A 22,642-nucleotide genomic window follows, 5' to 3' on the forward strand; every position below is an offset into this window, starting at 1 on the left:
GCAGTTCCCAGGCTGCTGGGTGCTGTCTGCCCTCCCCCCGTCACATTCCATACTTGTATCCGGCTAGTGCCAGGTGCATCATGTCACGACACACGGCCTGACATGTCGTGATACAGTTCACCCCACTGAGTGTGTGTGTGTAGGGTGGGTGCGGGGGGTATTACCAGCCCTACGTCTTGTTTGTGTGCAGTAAGGAGTCTCCCTAGCCGTGGGGTGGGTATGGCATGGGTGGGGGGTTCTCCCACTCCCCACTGGTGGAAATGGGGCAGGGGCTCAGCAACCCTGTGAAAGAGGCATAAAGGTCAGCGCTAGGTCCCTGAATGTTGTTACCGCCCTGGGGTCTCAGCCCAAGAGCCCTGCCCAGTGTCAGCGCCATCATGGGGATGCCCCCGCAGCAGCTGGGATTGTTCATGGGCTTCCCATGGGCAGGAGCAGCGTCGGAGCTCCCTGGATCTGCGCAGAGGGTGGATGGAGCTGTGGGGCTGGGCACACAGTGGGGAGGTTCTTGCTTCTTGAGTTGCTTGGAGCTGGAGCATAGCTGGGAGTCCCGCTGCTTGCAGGGGGTGCTCTCCTTCCCACCCCTGGGGGTGTTACTTCTGGCATGGCGTGTAGCTGACGTGATGTGAGCAGCCGTGGCTGGGGTGCAGGTGGCCACCTCTGTATGGGCCAGCAGGGGCACAGTCTCTGTGGGCAGGGATAGGCAGCGTGAGGTCACTCCTCCCTGCCCCTTTAGCACCCAGCCCCTCCGCTGGCTCATTTTGTGCCAGTGCCAGGCCTACCTGGCCTACCCACAGTCTGCTCGCCCTCGGGGCGCATGCAGGGTCACTCTGGGTGCCAACGCAGCCGCTTCGGGTCACAGTGTCACCCTGAGCCTCGAGTCCCCTCTTCCTTGGTCTCGCTCTATCATTCCAGCCTCTTCCAAGCTTTGCCTGTTTCCCCTCTTTTTCCTTAACCCCCTTTCTTTCCCTGCCCCTTCCCCCTTATTCCCCACCTCCCTTCCACAGCGCCCCCTTCCCCCAGCCCAGAGGTGTCACCTGATCTCAGTAGGCACCACGGGCTGGCAGTGCCTCCGTCTGCAGTACCACAGCAGGGCCCAGAGGATCGAGAGCAGCAGGACCAGGAGGAAAATGGCCCCCAGGACAGAGCCCACGATGAGCCCCACGTTCCTTGAACCTACAGAAGGAGAGCAAACCTGTCACCTTGTCCCCTCCCCATACCGGGCTGGGGCCTACACCCAGAAAGCACCGCAGGGACTCCTGGCTGCTGAGCCCCATCGACACCCCTGCCCACTGGGCACTGTTCCCATATTCGCTCTGCATGCCCAAGGGGCGTCCCCTGCTGGGCTGCCCATGAGGCCCTGGCCAGGCCCATGTAATCCATGGGGCCCTGCATGGGCATTAGCTCCTGTGAAAGGAGTACTTGTGGCACCTTAGAGACTAACAAATTTATTTGAGCATAAGCTTTCGTGAGCTACAGCTCACTTCATCAGATGCATCACGAAAGCTCATGCTCAAATAAATTTGTTAGTCTCTAAGGTGCCACAAGTACTCCTTTTCTTCCTATGGAGAAGGAAGTTCTCCATTGTTCCCTATGAGGGGGCTCTCCATTGTTCCCTATAGGGAAGGGGGCTCTCCATTGTTACCTACAGGGAAGGGGGGGTCTCCAGTGCTCCCTGGGGGCTGAGCTCTGTTCCGGCTCCGGCCCCTCAGGCTGCCCCTCACACTGATATTTTTGGACATGCCCCTCCCCTCGGGGTGCTCACAACGCCAGGCTGGTCCCGCTCCCAGCCCAGCCTGGGGTCCAGGCTCAGCTTCAAGAAGCTGCTGCCAGACACTTGGGTCCTGCCCCGCTGGGCGCTCGGGTGCTTGCCCCCTGTCCTGGCCTTGTGCCCCCCATCCTACCTGAGTAGCCGGCGCGAGGGACGGAGACGTGCACCGTGCACTGGGTGTAACCCACCCTGTTGGTCACGCGGCAGCAGTAGGTCCCGGCGTGCTCCTGTGACAGGCTCTGGATCATCAGGTCTCCGGAGCCTTGCCCTGCTCAGGAGAGACCCAGCCCTGAGTGAGCCCCCACAAAGTACCCCCGACAGGGCGGCGCCAGATCCTCCACCCCTAGGGGGCCCTGGGACAGCGCAGGGCAGCAGAGCCCCCTGGCAACACATCAGGGCCATGCCTGGGCCCACCCCCAAAAACACCCCAGCTGCTCCCTCCATGAAAAGGGTCCCCCCGGTGCCAAGACCTCAGGAAACTCATGTCACAGACATTGCCAAGGGGATGCTCCCAGCTCAGCACAAGAGCATCCCACCCTCTGGCGGCCCCCACCTCTCCCCTGCACCATCCTGGGGCACACACCCCATGATGAGCTCAGCAAAGTGAGCAGCCCACCTCCCAGGGACCCCCGCCCCCACTGCTTACCCTGCACTGTCCTGGGGGGCAGCCAGCCCATGGCATAGTCCCCTCCCATCTTGGACCACTGGTAGGAGAGGGGAAGGGAGCCTCCGTCAGAGCAGCACCTGAGCATGAGGTCCCTGCCCCTGGCTGGCTCCCCATCCATCCAGCACCGAGGGGCGGCCGGCTTCTCTGGGGAGAGACACAAATCGCATCAGTTAATGGGAGCTAGTAAGGAGAAGCAGGGATGGACAAGTAGACATGGCCATGCTCAGAGACAGAAAGGCAAGCAGGCAGAGCCCGGGTACAGCAGGAATGGGGTGGCAGTGCCCCCTGAAAGGGGTAGTCAGAGGATGGGGATTGCTGATGGGCAGGCAGATTGGTGGGCAGGGTCAGTGGCCTCGGGTCAGCATATGGGGACTGGCAGGCAGGGTCAGATCAGTAGGCAGTGTCTGTCCACAGGGAATGGCAGGCGGGGGCAGTGGGCAGAGGTAGGTCTGGGGGTGGCGGGGGCAGTGAAGGTTGGGTCAGTGGTTGGAGTTTAGATCTGTGGCCGGGGTTAGGTTGTGGGGGTTCGGTCAGTAGGTGGAGTTTGGGTTAGTGGGTTGGGTCCGTGGGTGGGGATTGGAACTCACCTAGCACAGTGATGGTGACCTGGTGGGTGTTGGCAGTGGGTGAGGGTGGGTCAGTGGGTGGGGGTGGGTCAATGGGTGCAGGGGGATCAGCAGGGTTGCTGGGCCTCACCTAGCACAGTGACGGTGTCGGCAGGGGTTGGTGTTGGGTGAGTGGGTGGAATTTGGGTCAGAAGGTGGGGCTGGGTTAATGGGTGGGGCTAGGTCAGTGAGTAGAATGTGGGTCAGTGGACCATGGGGGATCAGCGGGGGGGTGGGACTCACCTAGCATGATGAGGGTGACCTGGGGGGTGTTGGCAAGGGTTCGTGTTAGGTCAGTGAGTGGGGCTGGGTCAGTGGGTGGGGTTGGGTTAATGGATGGGGTTGAGTCAGTGGGCAGTGGATGGGTCAGGGTCAGAGGCGGATTAAAGGTTTGTGGGGCCCTGGGTCAGAGCAAGTGGGGGCCCCTTCTGCCTGCAGAGCAATCCCCCACTCCCCAGCAGGAGGGCTGGGTGGGCAAGTTAGTCAGGGCATGGGCACCCATTTCTCTGGGGGGTCCCCAATTGGCTGGGGGCCCTGGGAATGGGCCCTGTTGGCCCAGTGGCTAATCTGCCACTGCTGGGGGTGAGGGGCCAGCAGGTGCGGGCGGGACTCACCGAGCACGGTAATGGTGATCAAGTGGGTGTCGACAGTGGCTTTCTTCACCCTGCATTCGTAGGTGGCCGAGTCCGACACCTGCAGGTTTGCCAGGTGGATGGAGGCATCATACAGGCTTGGGTCCTGGGCCACAAATGCCACCCTCTGCTGCAGGCCTGGGACGCTGCCATACCTGATCTTCTGGTCCTGGTAGATCAGGAACTGACGGGGAGGAACCAAGCAGCAGTGAGCAATGGTGGGTGGTGAGCAAGGGGGACTAGAGACCTGCCAAGGGGCAGAACCAGGGCAGGAGCAGCACTGGGGGCTGAGAATCCAGGTCCTTGGGGACCATCCTGTACAGGGAGCTGCTAGAGATGCATGTTCTACACCAGTGGTTTTCAAACTGTGGGTTGGGACCCCAAAGTGGTCACAACCCGATTTTAATGGGGTCACCAGGGCTGGTGTTAGAGTTTCTGGGGCCTGGGGCCAAGTCCAAGCCCCAACCCCAACTCCACCACCGAGGACTGAAGCCCGAGCCCCACTGCCCAGGGCCAAAGTCCCATGGCTTCAGCCCTGGGTGTTGCGGGTCAGGTTACAGGCCCCGCACTTGGGACTGAAGCCCTCGGGCTTTGGCTTTGCTCCCTCCCCCAGCCTGGATCAGTAGGGCTTGGGTTTTGCCCCCCCCAACCACCCCCCACCCAGGATGGTGGGGCTCGGGCTTTGGCTTTGGCCCCCCGGCCCGGGGTGGAGGGGCTCGGGCAGGCTCAGGCTTCAGTCCCCACTCCTGGGGTCGTGTAGTAATTTTTGTTGTCAGAAGGGGTCACGGTGCAATGAAGTTCGAGAACCCCAGTCTACACTGATGGTGCTGGGTAGTGGGGCAGGGAATGCCCTGCCCAGGGACTGGGGCCAACTGGGAGCAGAGAGGAGCCCAAGCCAGGTGAGCTCAGAGTCCAGGCATGGGGCGGCGGGGGGAAGGGGATGTAAGGGATTCTGTGGAAGGCAGATGCGCAGGGCCCAGGGGGAAGGGGTCAAGGCCTCAGGAGCAGAGGGTGACAGCCCCTCTTGAGGGAGGCCTCTCGCTGGGGCAAGTCACAGGGGGCAGCTGGGACAGGACAATTCAATGGGCCCTGGGGGAGACTCGGACCTGCTGGTGGGGCTGTGCCCGAGGGAGGGACCGGCACCGTGAGGGGGCTCAAGAATATGCACACACACAGGGGTGAGGAAGGGTGGCCGGGTGCCATCAGCCAGGTTGGCAGAGGGGGCAGTGCCCAGGGGTCTCTGCAATCGGACTGGATCCATGGGAGATGGAATCTGAGCAAGGACCCAGTGCTGGGCAGGGGGTAGCAGTCCATGAGGCAAAGGCAGGGGCAGGAACTAGGCCAAGGTGTCCCAGCAAGCCAGGGGCAGAGCTGGAAACAGACCCCAGCACAGATTCCAACCAGGCGTTTGATGGGCCTTGCTAAGGAAGTGGGATGAGGGACAGGACTCAGACTCACCGGCAGCCTCTGGTCAGGGTTCACCATGGTCCATATAATGTCCAGGTTGTTGGGTCCATTGTCCTCAGGCTCCAGGATGTAGGGGCAGCGCAGCCTTACCGAGTCCCCCTGAGCCAGGTAAAGCACCTGCTGGCCCTTTGCATTGATCCGCACGGCCTCCAGCAGAGCTGAGGGACAGACAGACAGAGCCGCCCATCAGGACAGACAGGCTAGTGCTGGGCAGAACAGCTGCAAAGAGAGGGAGGAGTCCCCGGGCACCTTCTGCGGAGACTGAGCCCTTCCTGCAGTGCCCAGAGCCAGCTATGCAGGGAGCCAGTCCTGTGGCCTGCCAGTGTGGGAATGAGTGAGGGGAATGTCAGACAAGGGGCTCTGGGGGAAGCATGTCCCATCAACTTTTAGAAGATGCTGCACAGGGGGGCATTATCCACCCAGGGACCAGGCTGTGCCCTGGGCAGAGATGGGCTCCCTTCCCCGGAGCTGGGCTCTATTGCCCAATATTTGTCAAGCTGTGGACATCTTGCTGCAAGGATCCCACTTGGCCCTGTCAGAATACAGCGAAGCAGGGTGGGCTTTTCCCTGTATCTGAGGCCAGTGCCCCTGGGGTGATCTCTGGTTAATACTTACCTCAGGCCAGTGAGCTCAGACAGCCCCTAGGGGGAGCCACACTGGGGATACTGGGGCTCGATTTGAAATGCCGTGCAGCAGGGGGCACTGCAATGAACAAGCGTGCACATAATGCACTCACGAGTGTGCCAGTCCAACACATTCCAGCCAGCAGAGGGCAGCGTCCTGCACACACACACACACACACACACACCCCCGATGAAGTGAACAATTTCACTCAACTGATTTTTAAAGTTGCCAGTTTCAGCAACCTGCTGCGTCCTGACTCAGCCTTGGGAAAGTGAGCGAAGGTCCTGCAGGGGATGAGGGGGCGGGGGTATTGTTATTTATTGCACTGTTTCATTAAGAGGCTTCTCCAACTTGCACCAATTGCCAACAGCAGCCAGGGATCCACAGGCCTGGGGAGCCCAGCCATGCCCCCTGCCTGCAGCTGGAAGAGAGTCCACAGGGGAGGTCCTCAGAGCTAGATCTGCCAGGGCTCATGTGTCTAAGCCAGGTATGTCTGCAGAACACACCCAGCCTTGGTACTCTGGGAGAGCTGCCTGCTACCAGCCTGAGGGGACCTCCCCAGTGTTTCATTGTTGTGTAATTAATTGGTGACTCTTCGCAGAGCACTTTCTAGGTGCAGTGTAACCCAGGTGCAAAGGACTCTTGCTTGCAAAGTGTCACTATATGGGAGGACAGCACAGGAAGGGAACATGCCTGAGAGAAGGGTGCTGCTGGCTGATTGTCACTCCTGCGGCAGCTGAGGGGATTCCAGCTCAGGTAGATACACATATTCTAGCTTTGATGGAGCTGCTAGCTCAGTAAAAATAGCAGTCCAACTCTGGCAGCACTGAGGGTGGGATGGGCTAGCCACCTGAGCAAGCACCTGGAGTCCTGGGCGGGACTGTACTCGGGGTAGTTATCCCAAGTGTCCTACCACCCATGCCATGGCAGCTACGCTGCTCTGTGTAGCTCAGTGGTTCTCCCTGAAATGCTGCGGATACAGAGAGATCTTTCAGGGGGCACATCAACTCATCTAGATATTTGCCTAGTTTTACAACAGGCTACATGTAGCGAAATCAGTACAAACTAAAATTCCATACAATGACTTGTTTATACTGCTTTTTATATTGTAAGTACAATATTTATATGTCAATCGATTTATTTTATAAATACATCGTAAAAATGAGAAAGTCAGCCATTTTTCAATAGTAGTGTGGCTGTGATACTTTTGTATTGTTATGTCTGATTTTGCAAGCAAGTAGTTTTTAAGTGAGGTGAAACTTGGAGTTACACAAGACAAATCAGCCTCCTGAAAGAGGGACAGTGGCCTGGAAAGGTTGAGAACCACAGCTGTAGTGCACTAGCTCAATCAAAACTACTCTGTGTACACCGACCTGAGCTGGAAATTACACTGCCAGCTCCAGTGTAGACGTACCGTAAGAGGTTTCTCTCTTGCTGCATTTTGTCAGCGCTGCTCCATACGGGAAATGCCCAGATTTATGGAGCCGGAGCAGTTTTGTGGCGCACTAAGGGCTTGAGTACATACAGGTGTAAAATGACAGCTATAGGGGAATAACTATTCGGCTCTAGCTCTGTCTGCTAAACTGCCCAGTGTGAACGCTTCTCTGGAACGAGAATGACTGTATTCCAGTATAATTGCTCCTGTTCCATAATGAACTCCCTGTTATTCTCTAATCAAGTGTCCACACGAGGAAGTTATTCCAGCACACCTATTATTGTTATTATTTATTAGGTGTATTACCGTAGCTCCTAGCAGCCCCAGCCAGGGACCAGGCCCCATGGTGCTAGGAGCTGTACATTATTTATTAGGTGTATTATCATAGCACCTAACAGCCCCAGCCAGGCACCAGGCCCCATGGTGCTTGGGGCTGTGCAAATGCAAAACAAAGAGACATTTCCTGCCCCAAGGAGCTCACAGGCATTATTCCACTACAGCTATGCTGGGCAATTTCCCCATGTAGATGAGCCCTAAATTGCCAGGCTGGGAGCCATGGGGAGGGAGGGGGGTTTAGAGCCAAGTTCAGTAGCGTTCCCACCCTCTCCGGCTCCCTGTTGCTGGCTGGGGAGGGCCTGAGGGGTCCCTTGGAGAAGCCTACCTGGTGTTAGACACAAGAGGAGGAGCTGGACAGTCCCTCGCCCAGCCATGGTCCTGCAGCCTCTCCCAGCGTATCCAGAGCAGCAGAGAAGAGAGACGATCCTGGGTGGGGAGCTCGGAGACAGGGAAGCAGAGCGTCTTGGGGCTGCTTTTATCTGCCGGGGCTGGGTGTTCCTCCCTGCAAGGAGGATGCCTTTGGGGTGAGTGAGGAGGTGAGTGAGCGGCTCCAAGCTGTGAGTGTGAGCTGCCGCCCGCTCCCTCCTGTGCCTACCTGGTAATTAACACTGGCTTGGCTGGCGTGGGCTTTCCTGCTAGCCGGGCCTGTTGCCCTGCATCCTTCTCGCACAGGGAGGCCTGACAGGTGGCTCTCTAGGCTCAGGGCTTGGGAGGGAGGTTGGCGACAGCCGGCCTCAAAGCTTTTAATGGGGCCTCAACACCCGCTGAGCTTACACCTACAGTTTCCACCCGCAGCGGCGGGCGCCAGTGACCTGGTAGCAGGGAGATGTCTATTCGCCCTGTGTGGTGTGTGTGGCTGCCAGGCTGCCGGCCCCTCCCCCTGCACCATAGCCAGTGGGACACAGCCGCAAGCCCATACCAGGCGCCCGCTTGTCACTCGGAGTCTCAAGGGAGAGATAGGGTTGCCAACCCCTCCAGGATTGCCCTGGAGTCTCCAGGAATTTAAAGATTAATCTTTAATTAAAGATTATGTCATGTGATGAAACCTTCAGAAATATGTCCAACCAAAATTGGCATCCCTAGTGAGAGAACATCCCAGGTCTGGCCAGGCAGTGGAGGAGGGGGCAGGGCAGGCTGCCTGTGCCAGCAACACATCTGTCTCTGGTGCCGGGGGCAGAGGGACCATCTGCAGAATGAGCAAAACCAAAGGAACATTAGAAACAGCCAGGGAGGGAGGGTAAACATGAGTCCACCTGAGCGGCCAGTTTGGGTGTGAGCGTGCGACATAGGGCGTACCAGTGTGTGACAATGAGCCTGTAACAGTGAGTGTGTGAATGTGCAACTGTGAGCATGTGACGGGGTGTCATAAATATAAAGGGAAGGGTAAACCCCTTTAAAATCCCTCCTGGCCAGAGGAAAAATCCTCTCACCTGTAAAGGGTTAAGAAGCTAAAGGTAACCTCGCTGGCACCTAACCAAAATGACCAATGAGGAGACAATACTTTTAAAAGCTGGGAGGAGGGAGAAAAACAAAGGGTCTGTGTCTGTCTGTGTGATGCTTTTGCCAGAGATAGAACAGGAATGGAGTCTTAGAACTTAGTAAGTAATCTAGCTAGGTATGTGTTAGATTATGATTTCTTTAAATGGCTGAGAAAATAGCTGTGCTGAATAGAATGAATATTCCTGTCTGTGTGTCTTTTTTGTAACTTAAGGTTTTGCCTAGAGGGATTCTCTATGTTTTGAATCTAATTACCCTATAAGATATCTACCATCCTGATTTTACAGAGGTGATTCCTTTTTTAGTTCTATTAAAAGTCTTCTTGTAAGAAAACTGAATGCTTTGTCGTTGTTCTAAGATCCAAGGGTTTGTGTCTGTGGTCACCTATGCAAATTGGTGAGGATTTTTACCAAACCTTCCCCAGGAAGTGGGGTGCAAGGGTTGGGAGGATTTTGGGGGGAAAGACGTTTCCAAACTACGTTTTTTCAGAAACCCAGATAAAGTTTGGTGGTGGCAGTGGAAGTCCAAGGGTAAAATAGTTTGTACCTTGGGGAAATTTTAACCTAAGCTGGTAAAAGTAAGCTTAGGAGGTTTTCATGCAGGTCCCCACATCTAGAGTTCAGAGTGGGGAAGGAACCTTGACACGGGGTGTGGGACTGTGGGCATGTGACGGGGTGTGAAAGGGTGTGATGGGGTATGTGTGACTGTGAGCATGTGATGGTTTGTGGGACTATGTGTTACAGTGTGTGTGAGAGATGGGATGTGACAGGGTGTGTGACTGAGCATGTGATGGGATGTGACTGTGAGGATGTGACTGTGTGTGATGGTTTGTATAACTGGGAGTGTGTTACACTGTCACACCCCATCTCACACACACTGTATGTGACTTTTGAGTGTGTGATGGGGTGTGACGGTGTGCGTGTGACTGTGCGCATGTGATGGGGTGTGATGAGATGTGTGTGAAAGTGAGCGTGTGACAGTGTGTGACTGTGCATGTGTGATGGTTTGTGTGACTGTGTGTTACAGTGTGTGTGAGATGAGGTGTGACAGTGTGTGTGTGTGACTGAGCGTGTGACAGTGTGTGACTGTGCATGTGTGATGGTTTGTTGACTGTTACAGTGTGTGTGAGATGAGGTGTGACAGTGTTTGTGTGACTGTGAGCATGTGACAGTGTGTGACTGCATGTGTGATGGTTTGTGTGACTGTGTGTTACAGTGTGTGTGAGATGAGGTGTGACAGTGTGTGTGACTGTGAGCATGTGATGGGATATGTGACTGAGTGTGTGACAGGGTGAACCCAAATCTAGATGTTCCCATGCTCGCGTTGCTCCTCCAGGTGCTCTGAGTCCCCGCCAGGGGCCTGGGCACCACATCTCAGGTTGTATCTTACCCACAGTGTTTGTGTGCGGGTGTGAGAGGGATAGCGTGCATGTCTGGCACAATGTACATGTGCTGGGGTGTGGCACGCCAGTTAGCACTGACTGCTAGTGGGGAGCGACCCCTACGGAGTCACCTGCCCTGCTCCCTGCCGCACAGCGCCCCTCAGCAGCAGGTGGTGCACTGGGACCAGTGTTGACTGGGAGAGGAGAGCGCCCCCTACTGAGCCCCCACCCCGCTCCCTGCAATACGGCACGCCTTAGGACCACACTGTCATTGGGGCCACCCTGACTTCGAGGGGAGAGCGCCCCCTACTGAGCCCCCCACCCTGCTTCCTGCAATACAGCATCCTCTAGCACTGCACAGGGTCATTGGGGTCAGCACTGACTCTGAGGGTGGTGCTCCTGCCTCACTCCCTGCACTTACTCTTCCTTGACAATCTCTGCCAGGAGCTGAACCCGCCCAGCTGGGGTAATCCAGGGAGATATGCCTAGTAGCAGCCCGAGGGGATCTCCCCAGTGTGCGGTTATCATGTAATTAACTAACTCATCCTCCCAGAGCACTTTCAATGGAATTCAGGTGCCAATTGTTATTGTTGTTATTGTCACTGTGTGGGAGGGAGAGGATCAGGAACAGGAAGGCGTATGGATGCCTGGGGAGAAGGGTGCTGGCTGATGGTCTTTCCCGCTGAAGGGATCTGAGCAACCCCCCATGGAGGAGTTATGTCATTAAATCTGCCTGAGGCCCCCCATGAGGCCCCAAGGCTGGTGAAGGCCCAGGATTTTCCAGCAGGTCAGAAAATGGGGACATTTGCACAAGAATTTGTCTCTTTTTCCCACCAACTTATTTTTGAAATTTTTCGGCCTGCTCTGTCCAGGTGAGAATCTGCCCGTGGCCAATGCGGCCAACTCTTGCGATTTCATCCTGAGATTTGCAAGGTTCTTCATGCCTCGGCTCCTGGAATTGTGATGTAGCAGCAGGACCTCGGCTTTTATTTGAATAGAAAGTAAGTTTCTAGCACTTGTGGCTGAAGAGAAAAACATGGACTGAGTGCGACCCTTGAGCTCCAAACCAGGGGACAAAGAGACAGAACCCAACATTCACTAGTTTTAAAATAATCTCATGATTTTAAACCAATCTCACGACTTTTGGGCCTGGACTCCTGATTTGGTACTGTTTGGGGCTGGCAGTGCTGCATGTCCCTCTGTGCCCGGCCATAGGGCCCGGCGCACTCCTGACCTCTGGACTCAAGCAGAGCCTCTCGCTAGCTCTATGGTGAAGCCTGCCCCGAGGATGTCCCCCAGTACAAAGCACCGGAGCCCATCTGGATTTCAGTGGGATGAGCAGTGTTGGCCGCATGCTGGGCCTCCTGAACTGTGGGGAGTTTCACTTGGAGAAACAAAAAGAGACCAGGAATCTTGTATGTTCAGCCCCAGCTGCTGGAGCGGCCCTGGGAGCCCCAGCTGAGCAGCTCTGCTGGTGCCTATACAAACCAGGCTGCATGTCTCCCTTCCCAATCCCATCCAAACCACTCCTGCTGGTACCAGTGTGGACAGGCCCAGCTCTCCACTAATGGACAGGAAGTGGAGGGACTCACCTGGGCAGCACCTGGCACCTCGCTGGTAGGGCTGAGGTTAGAATTAAGGGGGACTCCTGTGGGGTGGGCACTGAGACCACGAGGAAGCAACTGGAGAGGATGAGGAGGGAGGGAAGTGTTATTGGAAAAATGCCCCAGGGCTGCCCATATCCCATTATCAGGCACATCGATCCCTGTATGTGGGATGGTGCAGGACTGCAGCCCCCCCCTCCCCCGAGCCTGCTGGTTTCAGAGGCTGAGGTGTGATTTGAACACTGAAGGAAGCAGGCAGGAGGGACCTTGGCTAGGATTGTTTCATCTCAGGGCTTGTCTTCTTCTTCTTCAAGCCGTAGTTCCATCTACGTGGGGCCAGCTCTTTGAGTCCTTCTTCTCCATTGCAGTCGATCTCAGAGCAGTTCCCCAGAAACTCCACAGCTAAACAGTCCTTTTGGGTGACACTGCAGTGGGGCCTGCTCCATCCCCACCCTCTGCTGCCCAGAAACCAATCAGATGCTCCAGTGAATGGCACCTCCACCTTAGTTCTTTATAGTCCCGTCACCAACCCCAACACAGTCTTGTGCAGCAGTGGTTTCTTGCGCTTTCCCACAGGACCAGAGGGGACCAGAGCTCTCCCTCCTGTGGGATCTGAGAGCATACTAGGCTTAGCTAAGCCAGTCCTCTTCCTCCTGTTGCCGGCACCCAGTGCCAGAGGCGAGCAACAGCAGGGGGTTCGCTGCCCGGTATGCATCACCCAATAATTACAACGGGGTGGAGAAGCAGAAAAGTTTATTTGAAGCTTCAAAGAAGGTACAGGGAGAATAGAATCTCAAATCCTGCACACAGAGCAGGAAGTTACACAGGCTTTTATACATCCTTTCTTCAGCATACTTATCCAATAGCAAGCTGCCCTAAGTATCCATATAGCCAGCCAATCCAGTTACCAGCTAGTTCCCTTGTTCTCTGTACCAGCTGTTAAATCATACATAAAGCTGCTTTATTCAGCATTGTTCTTCCGTATCTGTCTTGTTTGGCCTTGTTTAGTTTCAGGCAGTCTGACTCTGCAAGATATTGTTGCAGATCCTCAGCATAACTGCTGCGAGTGCCTCCAGGCGGGTGGGGGGGGCCAAGGACACTTGGGCCTAGTGCGAGGGGGCTTCATCGACACTCATGGTCTTCCATCCCCTCGAGTTACCTAGTGGCCATGCCCCAGTGTCCCCAACACTCCCCACCTTCCTTCCTTCCTTCCTGTGTCTTCTTTTACAGCCCTCAGCTAATGGCCCCCAGACTGATCAGCTAGTTTTCCCCGGGGGTGCTCCACCCCAGCTCAGCCCTGAGGCCCTGCCCCCACTCCGTTCCTTCCCCCAAGGCCCCACCCTTGCCCCACCTCTTTCCTCCCTCGCTCCTCCCACTCCCCCCAGCACCTCTCACCCACTGCCAAACAGCTGATCAGTGGCAGGCAGGAGGCACGGGGTGGGGAGCTGAGCACCCACTATTTTTCCTGCTCCAGGGTGCCACTCTCAGGACATTTTCTGTTAGTGTCTGGAGCACTGACGGGAATGCAAAGGTGATTTGTGCCAAGCCTACATATGCTCCGACTCTTACTACAAACTGTTCGCTTCCTCCACATGGTGACAGCATCTTGTGCATGTCCTGGACAAGCCTGACAGTCTCCAGGTACCTGTTTTATTCTCATACACCAGCTGATGCTTGTCTACACAGAGAAATGGACCAGAATAGCCGCCCCTGTGGACATAATAGAGTCCACACAGGGAGCTCTTCTAGAGGAGCTGATTTCACCATAGCTGTCAGTCAGTTTCCCTGTGTAGATAACCCTCAGAAAGGAGGGACATAGCAATGGAGCTCTGGACATCCTCACCACAGGATGGGTGCCAGGAATCTCACTGTCCTCAGGCCAGATTCACAGGAGTATTTAGGCACCTAATGATGCAGGTAGGCACCTAGTGGCATTTGCAAAAGCACCTGAGTGAGTTAGGCCCCTCAGCCTGATTGATTTCAATGGGAATTAGGCACATAGGAGTAAAGACCCCGCAGGGACTAGATCCACAAAGCGGCTTAGCCATTGCAATGCTGAACTCCTCAGCACCCTGCTGCACATTGGGATCCTCAGTGCTGAGCTGTGCACCCAGGCTGCCCGTACAATGCATGGGGAGAGTTGGGCACCAAAGGAGGGGATCCTCTGACACCCGCAAGCTGAGCAGGGAGCCCCCTAAGCTGGCCAGAAGTGAAGTGTGAAGGGATGGGATTTAGGGCCCAGATCCACAAAGGGATGTAGGCGCCTAACTCCCATTGACCTAGGTCATTGGCTGATGGGCTGGATGGAGGCGCCTCTCTCTACTCAGGTGTCTTAGCCGTGAACCCGCTCCAGGAGTTAGGTGCCTGAGCCAGGTCCGCCCATTCTCATTAAAGAGGGAAACAAACCCCAGCCTGTTGTAGCCAACAGCCCAGCATTTAGGACACTCACCTGGGAGAGCCACATTCAAACACCTGCTCTACCTGATTTGGAGTGAGGAATGAACACATCTCCTGCTCCCAGCTGAGGGCCCCAACCACTGGGCTATTGGCTATGCTAGGGTGAGGCTCTCTCTGCCAGGAAACACGGCCTGCAGCAGAGCCAGTCTCTGGCAACCTAACGAGTGCAGCTGGCCTGTAGCGAGCTCCCTAGTTGGCTACCCTGCCTGATTGGTGGGGAGAGTGGCAGACTGACTCTTCTGCCCAGCAGCAGTAGCAGTTCATGGGCTGCTCAATGCATTTGTCCACAGCTGAGATAGTTCCTGCAGCTGCTTGTTTCCTGCGTTGTTCCAGGCAGGCCCCTGCCTTGGACCCAGCCCTACCCCTGCCCTGCCTCACTCCAGGTGCCCTGGTTCTGACCCTCGGCTCCAATTTCTGACTTTGGCTCTGAGCTTGGCTCCAATTCCTGGCTACGGATGCCTGCTCCAGCTGTTAGGCCTGACTCCTGCTCTGAGCACTAGGCAGACTGCCCATGTCCTGGTCACTGACAGTTGGCTTAGCCCCAGCACAAGCCCTAGGAGAACTAGAGCTGTAACAGCAAGCATGGATCCTGCAAAGGCCAATCTTTCTCTGACAGACAGAGTGGGAGCCCTACAGTCTTTGCAGGCCCAAGCTGCCATCCTGCAGACCCAGAATGACTCCTGTAAGCTCTAGCTGTGCCACCATCAACTCCTCCCCCGCCCCCTGCAAACGGCTCCCTCTGCCTGACAAGCTTCATGGTGATCGTGACAAATTTCGTGGGTTCCTAAGTTAGGGTTGCCAACTATCTAATCACATAAACCCAAACACCCTTGCCCGCCCCCTGCCCCGCCCCTTCCCCAAGGTCCTGCCCCACTCACTCCATCCCCTCTCCCTCCATCACTCGCTCTACCCCACCCTCACTCACTTTCAGCAGGCTGGGGCAGGGGTTGGGGTGTGGGAGTGGGTGCAGGGTACAGGCTCTGGGAGGGAGTTTGGGTGCAGGAGGGGGCTCAGGGCTGGGCAGGGGGTTGGGGTGCTGGAGGGGGTTTCGGGTGCTGGCTCTGGGAGAGGGCTCAGGGCTGGGGCAGGGGATAGGGGTGGGGGAGAGGGTGAGTGGTGCAGGCTTCAGCTGGGAGGTATTTACCTCGGATGGCTCCCAGTTGGTGGCATAGCGGGGCTAAGGCAAGCTCCCTGCCTGCTCTGGCCCTGTGCTGCTCCTGGAAGTGGCTGGCACATCTCTGCGGCCCCTGCAGGGACAGGGAGCTCTGTGCGCTGCCCCTGCCTGTAGGCACTGCCCCCGCAGCTCCCATTGGCCGCAGTTCCTGGCCAATGGGAGCTGTGGAGTCGGCACTCAGGGAGGGGGCAGTGCACGAAGACCCCTAGGCCCCCCCTGCACCTAGGGGCTGCAGGGACATGCCAGCTGCTTCCAGAAGCAGTGTGAGGCCAGGGCAGGCAGGGAGCCTACTTTAGTCCTGTTGCGCCAACGGAGTTTTAGCGGCCTAAACTCTCCTGGTTTGGCTTCAGTAGCCTCCAGGCGATAGAGCCCAATTCCAGGAGACTCCTGGGAAAACCAGGAGGGTTGGCAACCCTATGATCTAAATCAGTGTCAGCTCCTGTTTCTGCTACGCCCACAGTCATATCCCACTGACCAAGCCCAGGTGAGATTAATTGTCAGCTTGCTTCCCATGGAGGCCCTGGCTTGGGCATCTACACTCCTGGGAAAATCAAGCCCACGTCTGGGACAATTTGAGGACTTTGTCAGAGCTAAGGCAGCGATCTTTGATGACCCCTGCCATGAGGACATGGCCGAAGTCACTCTTCAGGGGTTGTGGCAGGGACACCAGAGTCCCAGCACTTGGTAGTGGACATCAAGTGGCATGAGGCCACTCAGCATTATTATGTCTGGCACGGCCTCACCCGTGGTATTAAAGATGAACTGGCACAGGAGGAGTCCACATCCAGCCTGGATGCCTTAGTCAACCTTTGCATCAAGATTTACCACCACCTGACCAAATGCTGCCATGGAAAAAGATGGTCCTCCTGGCTCCTGCCAGCCCTCATGGCTCTGCCCCACCCCCCTCACCCGTCCTGTCTCCATCTCCCAAACACATGCAAGTCGATCAGGTCCAGCCCTTCTCCAACGTGGAGAAGAATTGACACAGAACATCGGGCCTATACTGCAGGCCACCAAGTCAAGCTGCCCTGCCTAGGTCCAATCTACACCCAGGTCAGGAAACACCAAGCCCCAGCTGCAATAGGAAGGTCTGAGCTGGGCTGGTGTCCTTCTCTTCTCCCCAGCAGTCCACACCAACACTCATCCTCCAGTGCCCTGGTGATGGCCAATCAGTACCCAACACATCTCTAACTCCCTCTCCAGCACCCTGTGATGTCCAACACCAGCTTATAGGGTGCTGGTGGACTTGGGTGCCTCAGGCAATTTCATGGATCTGGAGTTTGCCCGAGCACACAATATCTCCTCCCAGTGCAAGGACTCCCCAAGTTAGTGAAGTCCATAGTTGGGTCATGCCTTTCTATAGGATTGGTCACCCACCAGACAGCTTTCTTAGAGATAATTACCCCTTGAGGCCACTGAGAAACCCTCCAGTATGGTCTAAGTCATGCACCACATTCACCAGTTGTCACTGGCGTCCTGTGTCTCATTGCACATGACCCGCATGTCTGCTGGCAGTCAGGCACAATACGCTTTGACTCCCCATCTTGCCGACAATCCTATTTCCCAGAACTGACCTTGGACCAGCAACTCTTTATGGCCTACTCGGTCCTTCAAAGAATTCAGAGATAGTCCAGTTAAATATCAACTTTATGCTGACATGTTCAACAAAAAGAAAGCCAACACCTTACCACCTCATCACAGCTATGCCCATGCCAATGAGCTCCATCTGGGAGCAGAGATTCCTTTCAGATGCATTTACTCCTTCTCTGAACCCAAACTACAAGTACTCTGGACCTATCTAGAGAAAAACTTGCAGAAGGGGTTCATTTGCCCTCTACATCCCCATGAGGGGCCATAATCTTTATCGAGATGAAGCCTTTGGCCTTTTGTGGACTACCGAGTGCTGAACAAGATTACAAACTGAAACTCGTCCCCTTACCACTGATTAATGAGCTGTTCAAAAGCTCTGCTCTGCCAAGGTCTTCATAAAGTTGGACCTCCAAGGAGCTTATAACCTGCTGAGGATCCAGAAAGGAGATGAATGGAAGAGAGACTTTCATACCAGGTATGGTCGCTTTGAGCATTTGGTCATGCTGTCTGGGCTGTGCAACACCCCAGCAACTTTCCAGTATTTCATAAATGACATATTTAGGGACATACTAGACCAATTTGTCATTATTTAATCTTAAAAACATCCTCATTTTCCCTGAAAGTCAGGCCCTCCACAATTATCATGTGCTCACTGTCTTGGAGAGATTCTGGCAAAATTACATTTATGCAAAGCTCAAGAAATACAAGTTTGATAGGCTACTGTAGAATTCTTGGGATATATTGTCTTTCCCAAGTGATTTACCGTGGACCTATGTAAGGTGGCAGCAATAATCAACTGGGCATCACCCAAGGACGTATGCATGGTGTAGCAATTCCTGGGGTTTGCCAATTTTTGTAGGTGGTTTATTAAAGAATTGTCTATGGTTGCAGCCATAGTGGCATTCTTGCAAAAAGGGGCCTGGTTCACCTGGTCTACGGAGGCTCATTTGGCCTTTCATTGACTATAGAGGGCATTCACCTTGGCACCTGTCCTGATTGACCCAGATCCCATTAAACCATTTAGGAACAAGGCCAATGCCTTGAACTTTGCCATTGGTGCAGTATGGCAACATGTGGGCCTCCACAACCAACTCCACCCCTTTCCTATGCTTTCTTTCTTGGAAGCTAACCCTTGCTGAGAAAAATTACAATATTTAGAACAAGGAGCTACCAGCTATCAAGGTGGACTACGGGGGGTGAAACTATCTCGTAGAAGGAATCCAATTCCCAATCCAATAAACCATAAGAACCTGGAGTACCTACAGATTGCTAGAGGCCTTAACCAATGTCAGATCCACTGGTATCACTTTTTCACTCACTTTGAATTTTTGGTAACCTATTACTCAGGGACAGGAAACTGGATGGTGGAAGCCCTCTCCAACAAAATGTTGAACCTGGTGAAAGGCCCTCTGCCACCATGTTCAAGGGTGTGAAGGGGATGATCAACAGCAGTCCAATGTCCTCCATCTGTTCCTTGCTCCCCAATGACCTGTTTGCAAGCCAGATCCACCAAATCCTGAATGATGCAGGTACTCAACTCGCCTTCGAGTTCCAAGTACAGAATCACAAGGATTGTCTTCATGTTCCACGGGGACAAGAAGAGGTTATTCACTTTGTGCGGTAACTCAGTTGCACATGTGCCTCTCAAGCCCTTCATCGGAGATTTTTAGTTAGCGGTGTAGGCCTTGCTGGAGCCCTAAGCATAAGTTCCACTTCGAGTGACTTCCAAGCAGTATCCCCAGATGGAGGAGGGAGCTTCAGAATAGAGTCCGGAACTGAAGTCAGTACTGCAGAAACAAGGGCTGCATCAGATCTGATGGCTTGGATCAGGACATAATATTTCAGAAACATACACATTAAAGCCCAAGTAGCCGCCCTACATATTTCAGATACTGGTACATTCTTCAGTAGGCTGTGAGCCAGAGTACGCCTGGCTTTGGCAAAATAGCAACGCACCAGGATTCAGCTAACCAAGTGAGCACATTCCTGACCAGAGACGAGAGTACAAAAACACACAGATCTCTCAAGCAACCACAGGGACACTACTCAAAGAAGAAGAGGTGACTCACCTTGTGCAGTAACTGCAGTTCTTCAAGAAGTTTGTCCCTATGAGTGCTCCACTACCTGCCCTCCTTCCTCTCTGTCTCAGGGTATGTCTACACTACGAAATTAGGTCGAATTTATAGAAGTCGGTTTTTTAGAAATCGTTTTTATATATTCGAGTGTGTGTGTCCCCACAGAAAATGCTCTAAGTGCATTAAGTGCATTAACTCGGCGGAGTGCTTCCACAGTACCGAGACAAGCGTCGACTTCCAAAGTGTTGCACTGTGGGTAGCTATCCCACAGTTCCCGCAGTCTCCGCTGCCCATTGGAATTCTGGGTTGAGATCCCAATGCCTGATGGGGCTAAAACATTGTCGCGGGTGGTTCTGGGTACATATCATCAGGCCCCCGTTCCCTCCCTCCCTCCGTGAAAGCAGCAGCAGACAATCGTTTCGCGCCTTTTTTCTTGAGTTACCTGTGCAGACGCCATACCACGGCAAGCATGGAGCCCGCTCAGCTCACTGTCACCATATGTCTTCTGGGTGCTGGCAGACGCGGTACGGCATTGCTACACAGCAGCAGCAACCCCTTGCCTTGTGGCAGCAGACGGTGCACTAGGACTGGTAGCTGTCATCGTCATGTCCGAGGTGCTCCTGGCCACATCGGCCAGGAGCGCCTGGGCAGACATGGGTGCAGGGACTACATTAGAAGTGACTTGACCAGGTCATTCTCTTTAGTCCTGCAGTCAGTCCTATTGAACCATCTTATGGTGAGCAGGCAGGCGATACGGATTGCTGGCAGTCCTACTGCACCATCTTCTGCCGAGCAGCCATGAGATGTGGATGGCATGCAGTCCTTCTGCACCGTTTGCTGCCAGCCAAAGATGTAAAAGATAGATGGAGTGGATCAAAACAAGAAATAGACCAGATTTGTTTTGTACTCATTTGCTTCCCCTCCTCCCCCATCTAGGGGACTCATTCCTCTAGGTCACACTGCAGTCACTCACAGAGAAGGTGCAGTGAGGTAAATTTAGCCATGTATCAATCAGAGGCCAGACCAACCTGCTTGTTCCAATAAGAACAATTACTTAGGTGCACCATTTCTTATTGGAACCCTCCGTGAAGTCCTGCCTGAAATACTCATTGATGTAAAGCCACCCCCTTTGTTGATTTTAATTCCCTGAAGCCAACCCTGTAAGCCATGTAGTCAGTCGCCCCTCCCTCCATCAGAGCAATGGCAGACAATCGTTCCGCGCCTTTTTTCTGTGCGGACGCCATACCAAGGCAAGCATGGAGGCCGCTCAGCTCACTTTGGCAATTAGGAGCACATTAAACACCACACGCGTTATCCAGCAGTATATGCAGCACCAGAACCTGGCAGAGCGATACCGGGCGAGGAGGCGACGTCAGTGCGGTCACGTGAGTGATGAGGACATGGACACAGATTTCTCTCAAAGCATGGAACCTGCCAATGCATGCATCATGGTGCTAATGGGGCAGGTTCATGCTATGGAACGCCGATTCTGGGCTCGGGAAACAAGCACAGACTGGTGGGACCGCATAGTGTTGCAGGTCTGGGACGATTCCCAGTGGCTGCGAAACTTTCGCATGCGTAAGGGCACTTTCATGGAACTTTGTGACTTGCTTTCCCCTGCCCTGAAGCGCATGAATACCAAGATGAGAGCAGCCCTCACAGTTGAGAAGCGAGTGGCGATAGCCCTGTGGAAGCTTGCAACGCCAGACAGCTACCGGTCAGTTGGGAATCAATTTGGAGTGGGCAAATCTACTGTGGGGGCTGCTGTGATGCAAGTAGCCCACGCAATCAAAGATCTGCTGATATCAAGGGTAGTGACCCTGGGAAATGTGCAGGTCATAGTGGATGGCTTTGCTGCAATGGGATTCCCTAACTGTGGTGGGGCCATAGACGGAACCCATATCCCTATCTTGGCACCGGAGCACCAAGCCGGCGAGTACATAAACCGCAAGGGGTACTTTTCAATAGTGCTGCAAGCTCTGGTAGATCACAAGGGACGTTTCACCAACATCAACGTGGGATGGCCGGGAAAGGTACATGACGCTCACATCTTCAGGAACTCTGGTCTGTTTCAAAAGCTGCAGGAAGGGACTTTATTCCCAGACCAGAAAATAACTGTTGGGGATGTTGAAATGCCTATAGTTATCCTTGGGGACCCAGCCTACCCCTTAATGCCATGGCTCATGAAGCCGTACACAGGCAGCCTGGACAGTAGTCAGGAGCTGTTCAACTACAGGCTGAGCAAGTGCAGAATGGTGGTAGAATGTGCATTTGGACGTTTAAAGGCGCGCTGGCGCAGTTTACTGACTTGCTTAGACCTCAGCGAAACCAATATTCCCACTGTTATTACTGCTTGCTGTGCACTCCACAATGTCTGTGAGAGTAAGGGGGAGACATTTATGGCGGGGTGGGAGATTGAGGCAAATCACCTGGCTGCTGGTTAAGCGCAGCCAGACACCAGGGCGGTTAGAAGAGCACAGGAGGGCACGGTACGCATCAGAGAAGCTTTGAAAACCAGTTTCATGACTGGCCAGGCTACGGTGTGAAAGTTCTGTTTGTTTCTCCTTGATGAAACCCCCCGCCCCTTGGTTCACTCTACTTCCCTGTAAGCTAACCACCCTCCCCTCCTCCCTTCGATCACCGCTTGCAGAGGCAATAAAGTCATTGTTGCTTCACATTCATGCATTCTTTATTCATTCATCACACAAATAGGGGGATGACTACCAAGGTAGCCCAGGAGGGGCGGTGGAGGAGGGAAGGAAAATGCCACACAGCACTTTAAAAGTTTACAACTTTAAAATTTATTGAATGCCAGCCTTCTGTTTTTTGGGCAATCCTCTGTGGTGGAGTGGCTGGTTGGCCGGTGGCCCCCCCACCGCGTTCTTGGGCGTCTGGGTGTGGAGGCTATGGAACTTGGGGAGGAGGGTGGTTGGTTACACAGGGGCTGTAGTGGCAGTCTGTGCTCCAGCTGCCTTTGCTGCAGCTCAACCATACACTGGAGCATACTGGTTTGATCCTCCAGCAGCCTCAACATTGAATCCTGCCTCCTCTCATCACGCTGCCGCCACATTTGAGCTTCAGCCCTGTCTTCAGACTGCCACTTACTCTCTTCAGCCCGCCACCTCTCCTCCCAGTCATTTTGTGCTTTTCTGCACTCTGACATTATTTGCCTCCACGCATTCGTCTGTGCTCTGTCAGTGTGGGAGGACAGCATGAGCTCAGAGAACATTTCATCACAAGTGCGTTTTTTTTTCTTTCTAATCTTCACTAGCCTCTGGGAAGGAGAAGATCCTGTGATCATTGAAACACATGCAGCTGGTGGAGAAAAAA

General features: G+C 54.4%; 1 protein-coding gene across 1 annotated transcript; it reads right to left on the reverse strand.

Moving 5' to 3' along the window:
* Nucleotides 1–590: 590 nt before the first annotated feature.
* VSIG8 (V-set and immunoglobulin domain containing 8) lies at nucleotides 591–7,908 on the reverse strand. Its single transcript, XM_074938144.1, has 7 exons — nucleotides 7,860–7,908; nucleotides 5,131–5,297; nucleotides 3,655–3,856; nucleotides 2,415–2,579; nucleotides 1,902–2,036; nucleotides 1,035–1,173; nucleotides 591–684 (listed from the first exon to the last, which is right to left on the reverse strand). The coding sequence occupies exons 1-7, from the start codon at nucleotides 7,906–7,908 to the stop codon at nucleotides 591–593; spliced, it is 951 nt and encodes a 316-aa protein (XP_074794245.1).
* Nucleotides 7,909–22,642: the final 14,734 nt, after the last annotated feature.

This window comes from Natator depressus, chromosome 24 (assembly GCF_965152275.1).
Source record: "Natator depressus isolate rNatDep1 chromosome 24, rNatDep2.hap1, whole genome shotgun sequence".
Classification (NCBI taxonomy): domain Eukaryota; kingdom Metazoa; phylum Chordata; order Testudines; family Cheloniidae; genus Natator; species Natator depressus.

Excerpts from the sequence above, each read along its gene's own strand:
- VSIG8 (XM_074938144.1), bottom strand. The coding sequence starts at position 7,908 with ATGGCTGGGCGAGGGACTGTCCAGCTCCTCCTCTTGTGTCTAACACCA. Across the intron at positions 2,037-2,414 it reads GCCCCCCAGGACAGTGCAGG|GGCAAGGCTCCGGAGACCTG; the intron begins GTAAGCAGTGGG and ends TCTCCTGAGCAG. Across the intron at positions 685-1,034 it reads GTGGTGCCTACTGAGATCAG|AGACTGTGCCCCTGCTGGCC; the intron begins GTGACACCTCTG and ends CCCTGCCCACAG.